This window comes from Choloepus didactylus, chromosome 7, assembly GCF_015220235.1.
Source record: "Choloepus didactylus isolate mChoDid1 chromosome 7, mChoDid1.pri, whole genome shotgun sequence".
NCBI lineage: Eukaryota > Metazoa > Chordata > Mammalia > Pilosa > Megalonychidae > Choloepus > Choloepus didactylus.
In genome coordinates, this window is record NC_051313.1 from 105,386,071 (window position 1) to 105,405,364 (window position 19,294).

The 19,294-nt window shown below is 40.0% G+C and overlaps 2 protein-coding genes across 4 annotated transcripts in view; both read left to right on the top strand.

Moving 5' to 3' along the window:
• The window catches only part of RCAN2 (regulator of calcineurin 2), a 277,416-nt gene that overhangs the window by 129,337 nt on the left and 128,785 nt on the right, over positions 1–19,294 (top strand). The window lies entirely within an intron of this gene.
• LOC119539815 (39S ribosomal protein L55, mitochondrial-like) lies at positions 13,212–13,893 on the top strand. The gene has a single exon (XM_037843609.1). It carries the CDS (start codon positions 13,437–13,439, stop codon positions 13,812–13,814), a length of 378 nt encoding a protein of 125 aa, XP_037699537.1. The 5' UTR covers positions 13,212–13,436; the 3' UTR covers positions 13,815–13,893.

The window sequence follows — 19,294 nt, forward strand, 5'->3', positions numbered from 1 at the left end:
TTTCCCCGTTTAAGGACTAGTTAGTTTTTACTGTGTGAAAAAATCAAAACAAAGCAATCTGATAGAAACAAGAGATTCTCAGGTTCTATGTTTCTTGAACCTGTAGCTTAGCTTTAGTTAACTTGCCAGCAACAAGGCTGCATATCAAAAGGGATAGATAGGTTTCATAATTAACACTAATTCAGCAGAAACCCAGAGAAAGCAATCTTTATGAAATAACCCTAAATTGTCCTATGACCTCACTGAAGCTGTTATTGCTGAGATGTGTTCATGAGCCCAGTGACAATCGAGTCAACACTGGCCTGGTGTTGGGAGACCTGAACGCTCTCCCAGCATCCCTGTTCGCTAGGAATGTGATTTGAGACAAGAGACTCCCTTTCTCTGAGATTCAGTTTCCTTATCTATGAAGTGTGTTTGCCCCCTTGATCTCTATTATCCCTTTCAGGTATGAAATACCATTTCATTTTCATTTTCCTATAAGGTCAGAACACTCATCTTACAGTATCTTTGGGGCAAATGTTATTTTCCTTATTTTAAAAATGGAACATCCTGGACTTCTGATCATTAAAAGATCCAGTAGGACATCAGCAGAGACCTATGAGTACTTCTTCCTTCTTATGACAACTAGTACTTGGCATGACTTTCAGGGAGTTGTATTCTTAGCTGGCAAATGACGAAGAAAGTCTTGGGCAGACTTTGTTCCAAAACTGGAAGGATTCTCCTTGTAGGTGTAACCAAACGAAATTCTTTGCCTTATTTTGCAGATGCCAGTATCCAAGACCAACTAACATGGATGTGTACTGGGTTGTCATGTCTCAAATGATTTTGAGCACTTAGCAATTTGTACATTGCATGGAGCCCAGAGATCTTGCCTAGGAAAAGGAATCCTTTAGAATTTCTGACTGCAGCAGGGGAAAAATTGGATATGAAGATAAATAAAGTCCCTGAGCTGTTCTTGATTTATGCCATGAGTCTTAGTTTAGGAGCTATGACAGTAAGAGCATATGCTGCAGAGTGACATGCTTGGGTTTAGAGGCAACCTTGGGCAACATGCTTCACCTCAATCCTCAGTTTCCTCATCTATAAATTGGGGAAATGATAGATACCTCATAAAATTATTGCAGTATTGTAATGAAATAATATAGTGCATTTGAATGTCTAGCCAGAACCTGGTACAAATGAAGTGCTTGATAAATGGTAGCTTCAGTTGTGGTTGTGATGACCACCTAATTCCATCACATCTGTTTGTGTCTCCAGTTCCAATTGACTGCTAGGAAATATGATGGTTGTAATCACATGCTCGTTTGCAATATTATCTTTTCTGTGAGTAAGAGGAACACCCTTGGGCAGGATGCCTTGGAGAGAATTCCTCCTTCGGTTATATTCCACATAGTTCCTACAAGTCAATTTTGAATTAGAGTTGGAAGAGGTCTCTGTGGTTATGTAGGCCAGCCTTGATTCTGGGCCATTCATATGATGGTTCAGTACATTTGGTTTCTGTTCAACCCAAATTTATTGGACATCTGTGCCCTGCTGTCTATTTATGTGATTCAACTGATCACGACTAAATAGCAGTGATAGACTAAACTGTAATTTGTATGAGGATATGCAGTCATAAAAAGGGTAACAACTTTGAATGTGTCATCTGTCCTGGACATTGTTGGTTGTCCACCATCCATTCTCCTTTTCTTTCTAAGAGAACCTTATTTTTTTTTCAGGTATATCTGCTCTTCCTACATTCAGTCCATGTGCTTCAGGGGAAGCTGAGCTGACTCCACCTTGATCTCCACCATAAGCCTGATTTGTCCAAGAGTAATCCCCTCCCCCTTATCAGTGATTAGCTCATTAATGGGCATCTAGGTTTCAAGTTATACAAACAAAGCAATTTACATATTTTTAAACCAATTTGAGTATTTTTTGTTTGTTGTTATTTGAAACCAAAAGTATCCTGATACACCCATTTAGCATGAATCAATTCTATATACAAATGTTACAGGTTTGGGAGCTTAACAATTTTATTCCTGTCGCAAGTTGACCTCAATATTGGGTGATGAGTGGATGTGGAATAGAACTGGTGTCATGAGATAGAATGGCAGACCTGGGCTGATACTTCTGAGGTGTTACATGCCAGGTATTAAATGATGCAGTTTAAAATCTTATGTCATTTAGGACCAGAAGGGGAAATAAATGATATAGCTTGTTGTTAAGGAATTCTTCTGCCTCTCTTCACCCATCTACTCACTTCTGGAGAGGTGGAGTGATGTATCTGATTGGTAAATTTGGGAAGAAAAATTGGGCATGCTTGGCTTAGCTCATCATTTTCTTCTCTCTTGGGACTGAGCCTACCCACAAGGATTCTTTTACCCTCCAGGTTATAAGTCTTACCTGGACAAACCCATAGCAAAAAGGTCTGCCCTGGCCTAGCTGTGCCAGTGATTGCATGACTAAGTCTAGCCAGCCCTATTTGACTCTCACACTAAACTAGCTTTTATGATCAAAAAGAGGGATGTTTTGGCCTCCATTTTTACTTGCTTATTTTGTTTCCAAAATTGTTTAGACCAAAGCTATTTTTGGATACCCCACAGAGTTGATTGTCATTACAAATAGAGAATTGTCAGAAATCACTGCCTAGGATAAAAACACCATAAAAATCATGCATCACTAATTAAAATGGTAGAACCAATCCCAACTTGCATATCTTCCTTTCCATCTCTAGATAAAATTAATTCTTAGTTGTTTGGGTCATACATCCTTTGAGAAGCTGATGAAAACCATGGTTCCTCTCTGCCAAAAAATGCATATACACACAATTTTTTATACACAGCCCCTTCCACCCTAATCTATCCATGTAACCCTTATGGATCCACATAACTCAGGTTAAGACCTCTTAGTTAAACCCTCAGAAGATAACTTACTGCACAGTGAGTGTAGACTGAAGAAGAAAGAAGCCTACAAGGGACAGAGTGAGCTGCTGAGGCCACTTCTAGTGGTGCTCTAGGAAAGTACTTCCATTAGGAGAGTGAACTGTGTCTTGGTTCTGGGTACTGATTGAATACTAGGGGTACTACAAAGGTGCAAGTTCAGAGAGTTTATAATTAGGATTCTAGCAAGAGACAGAATCACTCAGAAGGTTCAAACAAAGAGATGTAAATGAGGAGACTATCCATTGAAATATAACCAGGATTAAGGCAAAAAACCAGGTTTCTGAAGCATCCAGAGGCTAGCAACAGTGGGAAGGTGTTATCACCCTTAGGACTGAAGGAGCAATGAAAAGAAAGAGTGCTACTAGGCCTAGTAAGAGCTTGTATGGTCTGCCAGGAGGGAGTCCTCACAAAGAAATACTAAACGACCCTCAGCTCTTTCTCTTCCTGCCCATTGATCTTCTGCTGATGCTGCCCATTAATTGGACTCAACCAGAAGCCAGCAGACAAGGCAGCTGGAGCAATGCAGCCCATAGGGGCAGCTTTCTGGGGCACAGAGCAGGGCAGAGAAGGGGAGAGAATAAATGTGGTAGGCAAATGGAGAATAACCAGCATGGTGTATCAGGCCAAACTGAAGTAATGGGCAAGGTTAGAAGTCTTGAGTCGTACATGTAGATGCTGAAGAGGCTCTGGCAGGAGCTTAGTCAAGGTGTTTAGACTAGTGATGTGTGTACTGAGGACCAAGTCCAGGAGTAAAGTGCTCTGAGCATGGAGAAACAAGCCCAGAGGCAGCACAGCGTTCAGACTAGAACTCACCAGTGGAGAGTGTCCTAAACTCTTGAGCAGCCAGGCAGGGAACCAAAGCCCATTATGGTCAGTTTACAGCTATAAACAGCAAGCTTGGGATAACTGCCCCCCTGTTGCAGTTTCAGTGATTTTCCTCAGAAAATCAAGAAGAGCTAAAGCAGTGTTCCCTGGGCCCTCCTGAGTACTTGCCATCTGGCTGTGGAATACCCACCCTTCTAAGGGCTCCATGTGGTGCACATTTGTGTTGACTTGGAAAGATGGCAGACAAGGAGAGGTGACAGGAAACGTGGCTGGAAACACAATTAGTTGCTCTTGCTGCAAGAAACAAAGTGTTCATAGTTTGTTTTCCAATTTTAATCTGTACAGCATGAATGATTTAAAACTATTTACATCTAAGAACTGGGTTTCATTTTCACTACTTATTTTCATCAGTTATCTGATTCATTGCTACCTTTAGAAGCATTTCTTCTCTAAGCCTTAAATAAACACATGAAATTGTAGCAGATGTCTTGCAATTGCAAAAGCATCAAATTAGAATGTTTAATGCTAGGGGGAAAAGGTGTATTTTTGTAACATGCCTGAGCAGAGCTGGTGGTACAGGGCATGAAAGCACAACATCTAAAGTCAAGTTGCTCGGGCAGATGGCAAATGATACCTGAAGATTCTATAGTGCATCCATCGAGCACATGGAGCGCAGAGCTGTCCTGCCTGGGCTCCAATCCCAGATGTGCACTTACTTTGTGGTTTTGGGGAAGTTACTTTAGGTCCCTGTGACTTAGTTTCTTCATCCGTTAAATAAGTATGATGGTGTCATAGTACCACCTCACAGGGTTGCTTTAAGCATTGAACAAGTATATAAATGTCAAATACTTAGAACAGGCCTGAGACATGGTTAAGTGGTATACAGGTGCTCTATATGTGTTTGTTATTGTCGTTATTCTTCTAAAATAGTTTTGTGACCTTGTATAGTCACAGGAATCCCTAAGGTCCTGGTTTCCTTATCTGTAAATAGCATGAGAGTATCTCCCTCACACGTAGCGAAAATAAATTAGATAGTGCTTAGAAAATAATTAGAACAATTCTCGTACTAAAGGATGTATTGTTATTATAAAAATTTAAAATTGAACACAAAATAGTCACTTTGCTGAAAAGAATGTATAAATAAGAAGTATACTCTAGGGACCAGGGGCCCGGCAAACTATTACTTATGCCAATTTGGCCACCACCTGCCTTTGTACATAAAGTTTTATTGGAGCACAGACACACCCATTCATTTACATATTGTCCATGACTGCTTTCATCCTATAATGCCAAAGTTGAGCAATTGCCACAGAGGCCATATGCTCCATTCAGCAAAGCCTAAAATAGTTACTATCTGGCCCTTTACAGGTTTGACAGTCCCACTCGAGACTGAAAGATAAACAGCTCCTAAATGATATAAATGGGCATAATATGCAATTTAGAGCAGAGAGTAAAGTTCATTGAAGCCAGCTGAATTTGAAAAGGAATTTGGGAGAATACAAGCCAAAATGCATTTGTTTTTAATTTTAATTTTTCTCATGCATGCATTTCAAAATGCTAGACTTAATTGCCATCTTTGTAAACAAAAATTGGAAATTAAATATAGTGTATGCAGAAAAGTAGAGAAGAAAAACATATTACCATACACATAATTTGTTTTTATTATTTATTATCTGAGGTTATATGTATTTCGAGGCTAAGAAAAATCAGCAAGAAAAATCCCACACTTAAAATGATATGTAGAAATGATCATCTATTACAATTGATAAGAAATCTAGCAGTGTAAAAGAAAACTGAAGGAATGACTGTCCATCTTGACTGAATATAATGGGTCTGCCTAATTAAATGGTCTAACTTGATCTTGAACTGACATTTCAAATTCGTCTTAACCAGCCAAGCCTTTGAAGTTCCACATTGGATTTTAATACTGGAGCTTTCAAGAGCTTTCTAAATAGGCCAACATCTCATGTAATATTCAGTCTGTCACTGGATACTCAGAATATTTGTTGGTAAGAGAAGGTGTTCTTTTGAACCTTCCTCTTTAAAAAATAGTAATTCCACTTGATGGTGGAATTGAGAATCCTAGAATTATCAATGGCTTGTGAAGAAGAAAAACCAAATATAATGTACTTCTGACAGTATTTTACCAATACTTTTCCATTTCATCACCACATTCCTTAAGTCATATCAATAATAGTTTACATGTTAAGATGGTGGCTTTGTCCCAACTGTGCCCCCCCCACCCTTGTATTATAAATAGAAATCCCTTTGCAGGTTCCATTTAAATTGTATGTATTTCTATGGTGGCCTGACTGTCAGACAGAGTACATATGCCCAGTACAACTAAAAATGAAAGAAAAAATGAGAAGCCCTTGTCTCAGGTAGGGATGTGGGCTGGGCAGGAGAGATTGTGTGGAAACATGGGATTAAAGGATGGTCACAATGGTCTGGGGATTTTATCTGGTGGGTCTGAGAGTAAAGGTGGCTCCTCAGGATTTCAGGAAGATCTCTGGATAATTTAGGCAGCCTGACTTTTAGGATTATTGTCTGGGGAGCCATTTGGAAAGGTGTTGACATTTCAGAGTTCAGAATATATGGAAGTGTGATTCATTTAGAGCTGGGAATGAAAGAGGAAGGAAGCAGGAAAGAAAACTAGACTTCTTGGGGAAGCAGCCAAAGGTATAAGTTGAGAAGGAACTGCACCGTATGGACTCCAGGTGATTGCTTTGGCAGTAGAGAAGAGTAGTTACAATCTCAGGCACTACATAAATGACCCTGGTTCAAATCCTGGTTCTGCTACTTTCTAGCTGTATAACCTTAAGCAAGTTACTTCAACCTCTACCTCTTCTCTTTATCCACAAAGTGGGGACAATAATAGCAACTATGTAAGAGGGTTGTTCTGAAAGTTATATAAAATAATACAAGCAAAGCACTTAATATAATACTAGACAGAAAATCACCAGAAAGTTAGCTCAAATGTACTTATATATAGCTTGTACTCTGGGATTCCTTCAACTATAGTCAACCGGTTATTTGATCCCCAAACAATGAGCTGAGATATATTTGATGATTCACAATTAAAGAAAAGAAATGAATAATGATGAAGTATGTGGAGCTAGAAATAGAAAATTCAAGCCTACAAAAGGAGACCTTAAAGTGTTAGATGAGGAAGCAGAGAAGGTGCCTTAGATGAAATGGACAGTTTCCTGTTGAGGTTTACCAGTATTTTGTCATGTACCTTATAGTAAAAAGGAAAGAAATGCTCAAGATTCTTATCTGCATTTAGGTAAATCATAAAGATTTGTCTGTCGAGTTGGCAGGAAGGACAGGGAAGAGATAAGCAGGGTTACCTCCTGCTTTGGCAGTTGTCCAGCAGCCCAGCACCAGAGGCTCAGCTCTGAATTCTTTGGAGCTACAGGCAGACACTGAAGGAGCTGTTTTTATGGAGACTGTTCCATTAAACACACAGACATGTGCACACACACACATGCACATGTGCACATAAACACAAGCAGTGCTTGGGAAGAAGAACCTTTCCTTGTTTCATTCCACATCCAACAAAACCTTACTGAGGGCCTCTTATATGCTCAACACTGTCCTGGGTGCTGGGGACACAGTGATGAACAAACTCCTGCCTTCGCATACGTTACTTTATTAACAGTATTACTATGTTGAATTGTGAGAAATGCCAAGGAGAAAAATAAGCAGAGAAGAGGTATTGGAAGTGTCAAGGTGGGAGGAGGGTTGCAATTTGAGGAAGGATGGCCAGGAACGGCCTCTCTGAGAACGTGACGTTTGAGTCATCTGAAGGAGGTGAGGGAGCAAGTCAGGTGGGTATCCGGAGGAGTGCTCCAGCAGTGGCAGCAGGCTGGGGTGTGCCTGGTGCCTTCTAAGAACAGCAAGGAGGTGCAAGAGGCTGTGGCAGCAGAACCAAAAGGAAGAGTGGCATGAGAGGAGGCCATTTTCTCCTGGATGCTGAGGACTCCAGTGAACACAGGGCCACCTACGGGTTGGCAGTTTGGGGATCACTTGGTGATAGCACCCAGGGCAGGGTAAACAGAACCCTCAGGTGGGCACCAACAGCTGGGCATGCATTGAGGAGCCCTCAGTAAGCTTTTCGGGCAGGAGACAGCCTCCAAGTGGGGAACATGGAGACTAGCCCTAGATTCTGAGGCCTAACTGGGTGAGGCTGGGCAGGCAGCTCAGGTGCCACACAGGCACAAGGAAACAAGAGTCTGTGGAGTTTTGGTTATGCCGTGAACCACAGACCTGAGAGCGCTGGAGAACCTGGAGTTCTATAAGCTTACATAACTTACTGCCCACCCTCTGTATTAAATTAAAAGACCAGCTTATATTTCCAACCCTTCTCCTTTCCTTTTTCTGTGCACTTTTGGGAGATGTTGAAAGGACCAAGCTGATTGTGAGTTCTTATCCAGTATCTCAATAATATCAAGGAGGAGATTTATGTTGTGGAAATGTGATCTTCTTTTGCACATCACCCCTTTGTGCCCCCCACCCCCACCAACTTCATTTAGTTTTCTGTAAAGATTAAGCAGCATAGAGATAGAACATAATTATGGAATTATGTTTACAATATATACTATATTCTGTAGGGAAAAACTGTGAAAGACTTTGAAATGGACCCAAATGATTAATTACCAAGTATCTTCAAGGAAATCTAGGTATTGTCTAACATATCCTCCCAAGTTATTTGATTCTGTGGGGTCTCTGAGTCTTTCATAGTCTTTGAGCTATTTAAAACTCTAAGTTGTAGATAAGAACAGACAGCAATGCAAATGTTCTTGTCCATAGATGTGCAAGTGAATTTCCTCTTGTTCAACTGATCTCCCACCCACCCTGTGGAAGAAGCAGGTTGTGCATTTATTAATCAAATTCATTTCTTCATACCTGATGGTCCACGTATGCCTCTTAGTTTCCTAGGGCTGCCATAACAAATTATGACGAATTTGATGGCTTAAAACAGTAGACATTTATTCTCTCTGAGTTTTCTGGAGGCCAGAAGTCTGAAATCAAGGTGTTGGCAGAATGGCACACCTCCAGCTCCTTGTGGCTGCCTGGTTCCTTGGCTTTTCTTGGCTTGTTGCTGCATCTCCCAGCCTCTGCCTCTGTCTCCACACAGCCTTCCCCTCTGTTTATCTGTATCTTGTCTTCTGTCTCAAAGCTCCTTCTTCCTTCCTTTATAGGACACTTGTCATTGGATTTAGGGCCCACTAGGATAATCCAGAATTATCTTCTGATCTCAGGATCCTTAACTTATCAGATTTTTTCCAAATAAGGTAACATTTACTGATTCCAGGAATTTGATGTGGACATCTTTGGAGGGCTGTCTTTTGGCCTACCACAAGATGTGCCTGCTCTTTGGATTCTTCTTTTACCTGGTTTTGACATTTTACTGGTTCCCTTGTTAATTAATGGGTTAAAACCTTTTGTATTTGTACAAGATTCATGATTTTTACCTTTTTAAAAAAACCTTTCAACCATATGTTTTAGTCATCCCTCTAAAAACTAAATAATAGAGAAGCTCCCCAAAGATAATAAGCAAGTTCCAAAATTAAATCCAGTCATTTTACAGTTGCACTAGGTCATTCAGTTCCATGGTTTCAGGGGTGAACCCCAGAAGCATTCATTATCAAGAAGAGGAATAAATTATGGGTCACACCCATCCTTTCAGCTAAGTTCCTATCCATGTATCTTTACAGTTTTCATTATGCTTCTCACTTTTTTTTCCTAATTTATTTCCCCAGTTTCTTGTTGCTAGTATAGTTCTGCTTTTTTTTTTAATAAAAATATGTTTCCAAATTGAAATTCATTTAATTAAAAAATTAAATTTAGAAATGAAGTGTTCCTCTTCAAATTTCATATAGATACCACAGGCTCAAGTATTGTGCCTTATACTGCAGCCTTGTATTCAATGAAGTTACACAATGCACAGGTGATAGAACCTGGAAATGTGGTCTGTGAGACTCCCAAAAGGAGAAGGTCTCAGGAAACAGCCCAGTTGGATGCTGGTGGTATTCTTCACTGCTCTTTGAAAGTAAATGATGAATTCTCCACTTCTGCATGAGAAGTGATGGTTCTCACAGCAATTTGAGTTTCCTACTAATTCCTGTTTTCTGCTACTGGATTTTTTTTCTCAGAAAATTAATTAGCCTATTAGTTCATCTTAAAAGTTAGTCTTAATGATTTCTGCATTACACAATACCGGCACCAGGTATAATAAATGATAGTTCAAAATCTGCATATCATCAGTACTTTATACAGTCATAGGAGGAACTCAGGTTTCACTGCATTTTCCGTGAGTAAGCATGAGAGCAGGATGGCATGGATGCATTTTGGCATGAAGAAATGTATTTCTTTCATTAACAAAGAAAATGCATACAAGGGAGGAAATTACTTCAGAGTAATGATCACTCTCTGTAATCATTAAGAAAATGAGCACTTGATCACTGGTCCATGTGTACCATCATCATGCTTTTCCTAAGGTTATCTGGATTTTCCCTCTGGAAATCAGGGTACAGCTTGGGAGGAGGAAAAAACACAAAAGTGGAAATACAGAAACATGGCATAATCAACTTGCTAGCATAATGACAACAGTTTTGCTGAGTAAATTCAGACTCTGAGAAAGAAAATTATCACTTTCTGTCTGATGAATTTGTGGCAATGTAAGATCATCACTCTTTGAGGTTTTATTTGGTTTGTCTTCTCATTAATTAGCATTTCCATATGGTAAACATATGGTTTACCTTCATCAAGGAAAAATCCTATAGCATTTACAATTTGCAGAAAGTCCTGGTTGTTTCATTCATTTTCTCTAAAATAAATCTATGTTGCTTGGATTCACTTCTCTTGAGTGGGGAAATAAAAGATAATGTTTTTTTTTTTCTCATTTAAGTATAACCTCTTTAGTCACTTGAGTTCCAGAAAAGAGATGACACATCCATGGTAGGTGTGTTCCACTACTGTAAACTGGGTACCGTGTCAAACATCAATTCTCAATCATGGTGCTGTTTGCCGTAGTACCTCAGAATCTTTCTCAACACACTAGTCCATATGAATTTATTGGTTGGTTTGTGAGATGAAATTTATTTCCAATCTTAAGACTTGAATAAAAATTAAGTTTTAAATCCCTAATTTATTGATGCTTGTCTCTTAAGACTTTATCTCTGCTGAGCCCCCCTACACTATAATGATAGGAATCTGAAAATTAAATATATAAAACACATATTATATGTATTATATATATACATTCTCAATATTGTATATATGTATAAATTCTCGATATCTAATCCAACTAAAGAAAAGTAACCATGGGATTAAACATAAACCCCTCATTAGTCTTTTTAATCTCTGAAATAAACCTTTAGCAGCAGGGACTCTGGAATGGCAGACATCTTCCTGGCATCACTTCTGTCAAGAATAATCAAACTAATCCATTTATCAACAAATCTAGGTATCATTTCACCCCAGAACTAAGAATTGGCACTTAGTTCTTGAATAAAGCATGCTATAGAAAAGTGTTTATACCCAAAACTGAAAAATTTTTCACTTTCCTGATGTCTGGGACAAAACAAGCAACCATATTATTTTGTATAATTATTATCTAGATTTAGGTTCTCTTGTTAAGGCAAGAGCCCAAGGCAGCATCAGAATAATTTCTAAATAGCTTGTCTAATGCATTATTTCAGAGAATAGCGATAGTCAAACTAGATTTTTCCTACAAAGAACCAGTTGGTTGATTGAATTTTTTACCTTTCACCTGAACTTCTGGCATTATGGAAACCCAGAATGAATTGAAAGCTGAGGTAGCCAAGCTAAAACTGGTACTACTCTGTATTTCTTAATTAAAAATCAAGTTCTTGCCAAATTGCTCCAGTTCCTTTATATTTATTTCTACAGACTCTTCCATCCATAGCCACTCCCTTTTGCTTCTTGTCCACAGAGATTTCAATTTATTCCATTCTGATTTCAAGTCTCACTATAGGCAGCTCTACTTTCTTTCGCCCTTCCCCCAGGATACAGTTCTTGATGCCACTTCTTATTTTCTAGGCCTGCTGTGCAGCCAAAATGATTTCCATTCTGCTATGTCAGGCTTCAATCCATATGGAAATTCTGGAAGCACACGGATACTTGGAAAATGCTAGTATTTATTTTGGAAAAGACCTAACCTAAAACAACTTTGAGATTTTAGGAACGTACGGATGTTTTGACATAAAACACAATTGCCTTGCAGAATACAGGATCATCACTCAAAAATTAGTTGTATTTCTATACATTTGCAAGGAATAATCCAAAAATGAGATTAAGAAAACAATTCCATCAAAAAGAATGAAATATTTAGGAAGAAGTCAAATAAGGTGCAAGACTTGTACAATGAAAACTATAAAACATTGCCAAATGAAATGAAAGAAGACCTACATAAATGGAAAGACATCCTGTGTTCATGGATTGGAAGACAATATTGTTACAATGCCAGTATTCCCCCAAAGCAATCTACAAATTCAGTGCAAGGCCTGTCAGAATTCCAAAGGTCTTTTTTGCAGAAATGGAAAAGCATATTCTAAAATTCATATGGACTCACAGGGGATTCAGAATAGCCAAAACTCTGTTGAAGAAGAACAAATTTGGAGGACTCACACTTCCTGATTTCAAAACTTACTACAAACCTACAGTAATCAAAACACTGTGATTCTGGCATAAGGACAGACATATAGTCCAATGAGATATAACTGAAAGTCCAGAAATAAACCCAAACCTCTGTGGCTAATTGATTTTTGGCAAGGGTGCTGAGCCATTCAATGAGGAAGAAATAGTCTTTTCAACAAATGATGCTGGGAAAAGTGGATATCCACATCCAAAAGAATGAAGATGGACCCCTACCTCATACTATATTGAAAAATTAACTCAAAATGGATCAACAACCTAAATATGAGCTAAACTCTAATACTCTTAGAAGAAAAACTATGTGTGAATATTCACAACCTTGGATTTTGCAGTAGATTATTAGATATGATAACAAAATCACAAGCAAGAAAAACAACAGATGAATTGGACTTCATCAAAATTAAAAATTTTGTGCATCAAAAGATGCTATCAAATTCAAAAGACAACCTACAGAATGGGAAAACGGGAGAAAATAGTTGCAAATCATATATTTGATAAGGGTCTAGCATCCAGCATAAATAAAAAACTTACAACTCAACCACAAAAAGACAAATAATCCAATCTTAAAATTGGCAAAGGACTTAAATAAAATTTCTCTAAAGAAATATACAATGTACAAATAGCCAACAGGCATGTGAAAACATGTTCAACATGATTTGTTATTAGGGAAATGCAAATCAAAACCACAATGAGATACCACTTTGCACCACTAGGGTGGCAATAATAATAATAATAATAATAATAATAATAAATATTAAAATAACTAGTGTCGAGCGACGCGACGCCCGCGGGCGACGTCACGGCCGTCGCCGCTGGAGGACCGGTCACTACCCTTTCGTGGCTCTTTGGCTTAGTTCCTGCCCCGCCTTGGCCTGGTTCCCACGTGGCCCGCGGGGGTGGGGACTGCTGTCTCTCGAGGTCCCGCCCGGGACGACAGGCTGGAGGTCACACACCCAGGGCCAGAGCTGGACTGCCTCCTGGTGCTGCAGGGGCTCTAAAGGAAGGATGGCAGCGCTGGGCAGCCTGTCTGGTCTGCTGAGGCAGAGTGTCTTGAGGAATGCGGCCCCCGCATGCCGCCGCCTGCACACGTCCTCCTGGAAGGCCGACTGTAACAGAGCCGTACTCACACGGGTGCACCGGCAGGTCTACGCGCGCCTCTATCCCGTGCTCCTGGTGAAGCAGGACGGCTCGACCATCCACATCCGCTACAGGGAGCCGCGGCGGCTGCTGGCGCTGCCCACGGACCTTGATGCCCTGTCCCCTGAAGAGAGGAAGGCTCGATTGCGGAAACGTGAGGCTAGGTTCCGAGAAACGAAGACGGAACCAGAGCTCAAGGACGACTTTGATGTAGAGCAGTACAAGCGATTTTGGAGCAAAAAGTAACTGCACCTTCGAACTGTCCCAGGAAGGGAGTTGTGAAGTGAAGATGGGGGGGAGGGTGTTCTCCCGCAGCAGTGTCTGATTTTAAAATTACAAGTTAAAAGCCAAAAAAATAAAAAAAATAAAAAAATAACTAGTGTCAGCAAGAATGTGGAGAAACTGGAACTCTTATACATTGCTGGTAGGAATACAAAATGGTGCAGTCACTATGGAAAACAGTTTGGTCATTTCCCGAAAAGTTAAATATAGAATTGCCATATAACCAGCAATTCTACTCCTGGATATATACCCCAAAGAATTGAAAACAGGTATTAAAAAAGTACTTGTACACAAATGTTCATAGAAGCACTATTCATAACAGCCCAAAGGAAGAAACAATCCAAATGTCCATCAGTTTATAAACGGATAAGCAAAAGTGGTATGTCCATTCAATGGAATAGTATTCAACCATAAAAAACAATGAAGTACTAATACAGCTACAAGGTGGACGAACCTTGAAAACATTAGGCAAAGTGAAGGAAATCAGGCACAAAAGGTCGTATATTGTATGATTCCATTTATATTAAATATTCAGAACAATTAAAGCCATAGAGACAGAAAGCTGATTAGTGGTTGCCAGGGACTGGGGAGAGGGGAGAATAGGAAGTGACTGCTACCTGGGTACAGATATTGATCCATTTGGTTATTTGGTACCAATCAGATGGTTGATTGACCATTTAAAAACAAAATGTAACCAGTTGGTTTTGCATCTTGTAAGTGCAGTCTCTGTTCCCTTTTATACTCATTTTCTTAGCCAAATGATGTCTTCTTCAAGGTAATTCCTCCAGGAGCTTTTTAGGCCTTCCTGTCTAATTCCTATAAGGCTCACTTTAATTCCAGACTTCCTAAGACCTTGTTAGGAAAGTGTGCTTCATGAACTAGCAGCATTAGCATGGGAACTGATTTGAAATGCAGAATCTCAGGCCCCAACTACCTTGTAACAAGAACCCTAGGAGATTCTTATCACATTGAAGTTTGAGATGCACTGGATTAGGAAGACTAGCAACTTTCCAGAGTAAATCAGTGAAACAGAAGGAGTGGGATATATGCAGTGTGCTGGGCTTTGGAGTCAGACTCACCCAGATTCAAGTCTTGGGTCTTATCCTTGACAGTTCTGGGACCTTAGACAAATGATTTCTGATCTCTTGATTCTTGTTTCTGACATCTGTACTTTGTAACTCAGGTTACCAAACTATCTTTTTGTGTGAAAATTAAATATACACAGGATATACTCACAACAATGCTTAACAGATGTTAATCTTTTTCATTCTTCCTCTACCGCATGCCTCTTCCTTACACTTGACTGTTCTTCCTTTTAAGCCTTTCAGATCATTCAGAGCAATGATTATGCACTTTTTATATGTTCAGACATGGTTTGAATGTATCTAAGTATATACTTCCAGAAAAATAATACCACAAATAACTTGTCATAAAGTATACATAGTTGAAAGCTTGTGAACAAATGCACTGAAGAGTTCTGATGAATTAGAATGAAATTATTGATGAAATCTGCACCCTCTCCAACACTTCTTCCTTCCTATCATTTGACTGACAAATAACTTCAGGCTTTAGGACAAACATTGAAGTCAATGAATTATGTCTTTGACATCTTCATACTTCCCAGGCCTTAATCTTCTTTGCATTTCGATTACACAATCAGTGTCCCCATGTCACATCTTGACTGTCCAGAAGCTGTCTGTGGTGCTGATCCTGGCAGCCCTGTGTTCCGCAGTGATTATTTCTCTCCATTAAAAGTTACTTGTTCTGGGTCCTTTGCTCTCTTATGTTGAAATCAGGTGCCCATTATGCCTTAGAGCAGTGGTTTCCAAAATGTAGTCTGTGGATCAGCAGAAATAGTAGCATCTGGGAACTTGTTGGAAATGCAGATTATTGGGTTCTGCCCCAGAACTACTGAATCAGAACCTCTGAGGATGTGTCTCAGCAGTCTCTGGGTTAACAAGCCTTCCACGTGATGCCAATGCTTCCTCGAGTTTCAGAATCACCACATTAGAATTAACTAAGAGATACTAGAAATGGAAGGAATGGTACGGTCTCTGAACATCACAGGGTTTCCCACCTGAAACAGACTCCTAACCATTACCTGGTTTACAGGTTCTCCACCCTGGCTGCATATTAGAATCACCAGCTTTAACAAATACTGATGCTTGGGTTCCACCCTTGGAGATTCTGATTTAATTGATCTAGGGTGTAGGCTGGGCATTGGGATTTGTCTACTCTCCCACTTGATTCTAATTTACAGCCTGGGCTGAGAACCACTGATTAAAATCGCCCCTGGCAGCATATTCAAATCAACTGGGAGCTCTAACAACACTTAAACCTGGGCCCTGTGCCAGAACAAATGAAACCAAAACTCCTGGGGCCTGGGCATCTGAAGGTTTTAAAAGGTCTTCTCTAATTCATGGACGATTGAGAATCACTCATCAAGTTTAATCCCCTCATTTTATAGGTGAGGAAATGTGAAAAACTCTTCACCGAAAGTCCATGCTCAAGAATCACGTCTGCTAATGTTCCAACGCCTCTAGTTTGGAACAGATAATGCCAGAGAAGATTGGGGATGGGAGAACCCCCACCCTTTGATGTGTCCTTATTGATACCTGGGAATCTGGGGCCTTCCCCCACCTAAGAGGGTGCCTTGCACTCCTCCATGCCACCATCCTTGCCCTAGACAAGCTGCCACCAGGAAGCCCGCCCGAAGTGTGTTCGCAAAGGTTGGTGAGCCGGAGGTCCTAAGCACACAGTATGATCATTATTGAAGTATATTTTTTATTGACTCAATAAATTCTGTTTTTCCCATAGGATTTACAGAAGTAAGGGCAAGGGTTTTTGCAGCAGAGTCTAATACAGCTTTAAAATACCACAATCATCATTCCTAGGACATAAAAGTGCTTTTGCCTAGATAAATGTCATCTTAGACCTGGAGCATCACTGGGATTAAACATTATTGAATTTTCCATCTGTACCTCTGATTTGCATGTTGTAAAAATAAACTACAAATTTTTATACAAAAATTTGTTCTGAGGCGACTGGATAGAGTTTCCCAGTTTGCAGTAAGTCGATCTGTCTTCTGGTAAAGAAGGGAAAGGTGGTATCCTGACTGGGAGCTGGAAGAGACTATATGACATCGCCAGCATCATCAGAGTCTCTTCATTCAACAGACAGATGACGACGGAATCACCCTAAACAATATTTATTTGTCCTAGACTCTTCTTTATGTTGCCTGCTTTGCATAAACAATTCACAATTATTAACATTTCTAACTCCTGCCAGGGTTTTAGTACTCTAGTTAAAAGTTCTTACGAACGATTAAAACAATTCCCCTTCTTTGTCCTAGAGCCTAAATAAACGAATGATGTGGCAGATTTGTGGAGATCCAAAAGAGAACACTAGACCTCTTGCCCTGTACTGTTTCTCCATGGCTCAAATTATATGATGACTTATTGTTATTATCAATGATAATCATTCTGTTGATATGTGTGTTGGTTTTCTGAGCACTCTTTTTTCCTTTTTATTTTGGAAATTTTCAAATCTATAGCAAAGATGGAATGACTCTTTAACATCTATTTACCCATTACTTAGATGCTACCATTAATATTTTGCTGGACTTGCTTTATGTAAAAAAGAAAAAATCCCAGCTTCAACACATACTAATATTTGACCTTGGGTATGTCACCTCTCTGAGCTTCCACTCTTGTATCTATAAAACAGGGAGAATGTTAATTCCCTCATAACAGGGTTTCTAAAGGGGATTATGTGATTTAATACATGTTTCAGAGTGCTCAGTGCCTGGCATGCAGTAAGTATTATATAAATGTTTGATGTTTTATTACCATTAAACACGTTTCCTCTTGCCATCTTCTTCAAACATGGAAAATAACCAACCAGTAACCTCCTCATTAAAAATAAAACCAAATCCCTAATGTATATTTGAAATCAATAACCAGGTCACTCCTAAATTCTCCGTTTCATGAATTGTTAGACACTCTTTTTTGAACCATCTCCAAATTTCTACCTGAATTTTAATGGAATAACCAAAAGTAGACACTTCTTTGGGGTCTGATTAATGTCTGTTCTAGTGGGAAGCCCCAGAACTAGCTCCCTGTGCCAGTTTGTATATTTATGTGCCCCAGAAAAAGCTGTATTCTTTAATGCATTCTTGTGGGGGCAGATGTATTAGTGTGGATTGGGTTGGAACCTATTGGTTCAGTGCCCTTGGAGATGTGACCCACCCAACTGTGGGTGATGACTCTGATTAGATAATTTCCATGGAGGTGTGGCCCCGTCCATTCAGGGTGGGCCTTGTTTAGTTTACTGGAGCACTATATAAGCCCAGACAAAAGGAGCTCATACAAACTGGAGACAGACATTTTGAAGACAGCTGTTGGAAGCTGACTCGGACATTTTGGAGAATGCCATTTTGAAAAACAACCTAGGAGCAAGCAGATGCCAGCCATTTGCCTTCCCAGCTAACAGAGGTTTTCCGGATGCCAATGGCCTTTCTCCAGTGAAGGTACTCTTTGTTGATGGACACTTTATGGCCTTAAGACTGTAATTGTGTAACCAAATAAGCCCCATTTTATAAAAGCCAATCCATTTCTGGTGTTTTGCATTCTGACAGCATTAGCAAACTAGAACAGCCCTTAACTCCGTTTAGTTCCCCTAAGGTTCATTTTCAGCATGAAAAACCAGCTGTACCAGTTTGTCCAGATAGAGGGGAGTCCCAGAATGTGGGATCTTTAGTGTTAAAACTAGGGCAGCCCCAGGCACACCAAGACTAGGGCCAGCTGGGCCCTCACGTCTTGACAGAGGAAGCTTGGTGTGGCAGCCTGTTCCTCTAAAAATCCAGTAACACTGAGGCATTGAGAAGACCTGGCAACAACCAGTGTGTATACAAGAAGGTCACATTCATCACAACAGAGTTACAAGGAGAACTGAATGGATTAAGAGAGGGGGAGACTGGAGTTTTCCCTCTATCTAATTCAGCTGTGTGAATCTGGATAGGTCTCTTAACCCTTCTGGATTTGAGTTTTCTTATTTCATAAGATGGAGATAGTAGAAGGCTCATCTCACAGGGCCATTGACGACTGGTCTGGATAATGGATGCAAAAGCAATTTGTGTGTTGCTCTGTATGAGTAAGAGAGGCAGCATGCTGTTGGGGGGATAGTGTGGCCCTGAATTAGAATCCTATTTCTTCCATTTACAAATGTTTGACTTTTGGCAAGTTCCCTTACCTCTCTGAGCCTTGCTTTTCTCATCAATGATATCTGGAATCACAGCATCTCCCTTGCAAGTCTTTTCCAACCCTCCAGCAGTCTCCTGGGAGATGGCTGCTCACAGGTACAGATGGGCCTGTGAGGTCAGGGCTGAGGCAGGGTCCTGAGCAGATGCCACCTTCATCCAGGCCCTTTCCCTGGCCATTCGGGCT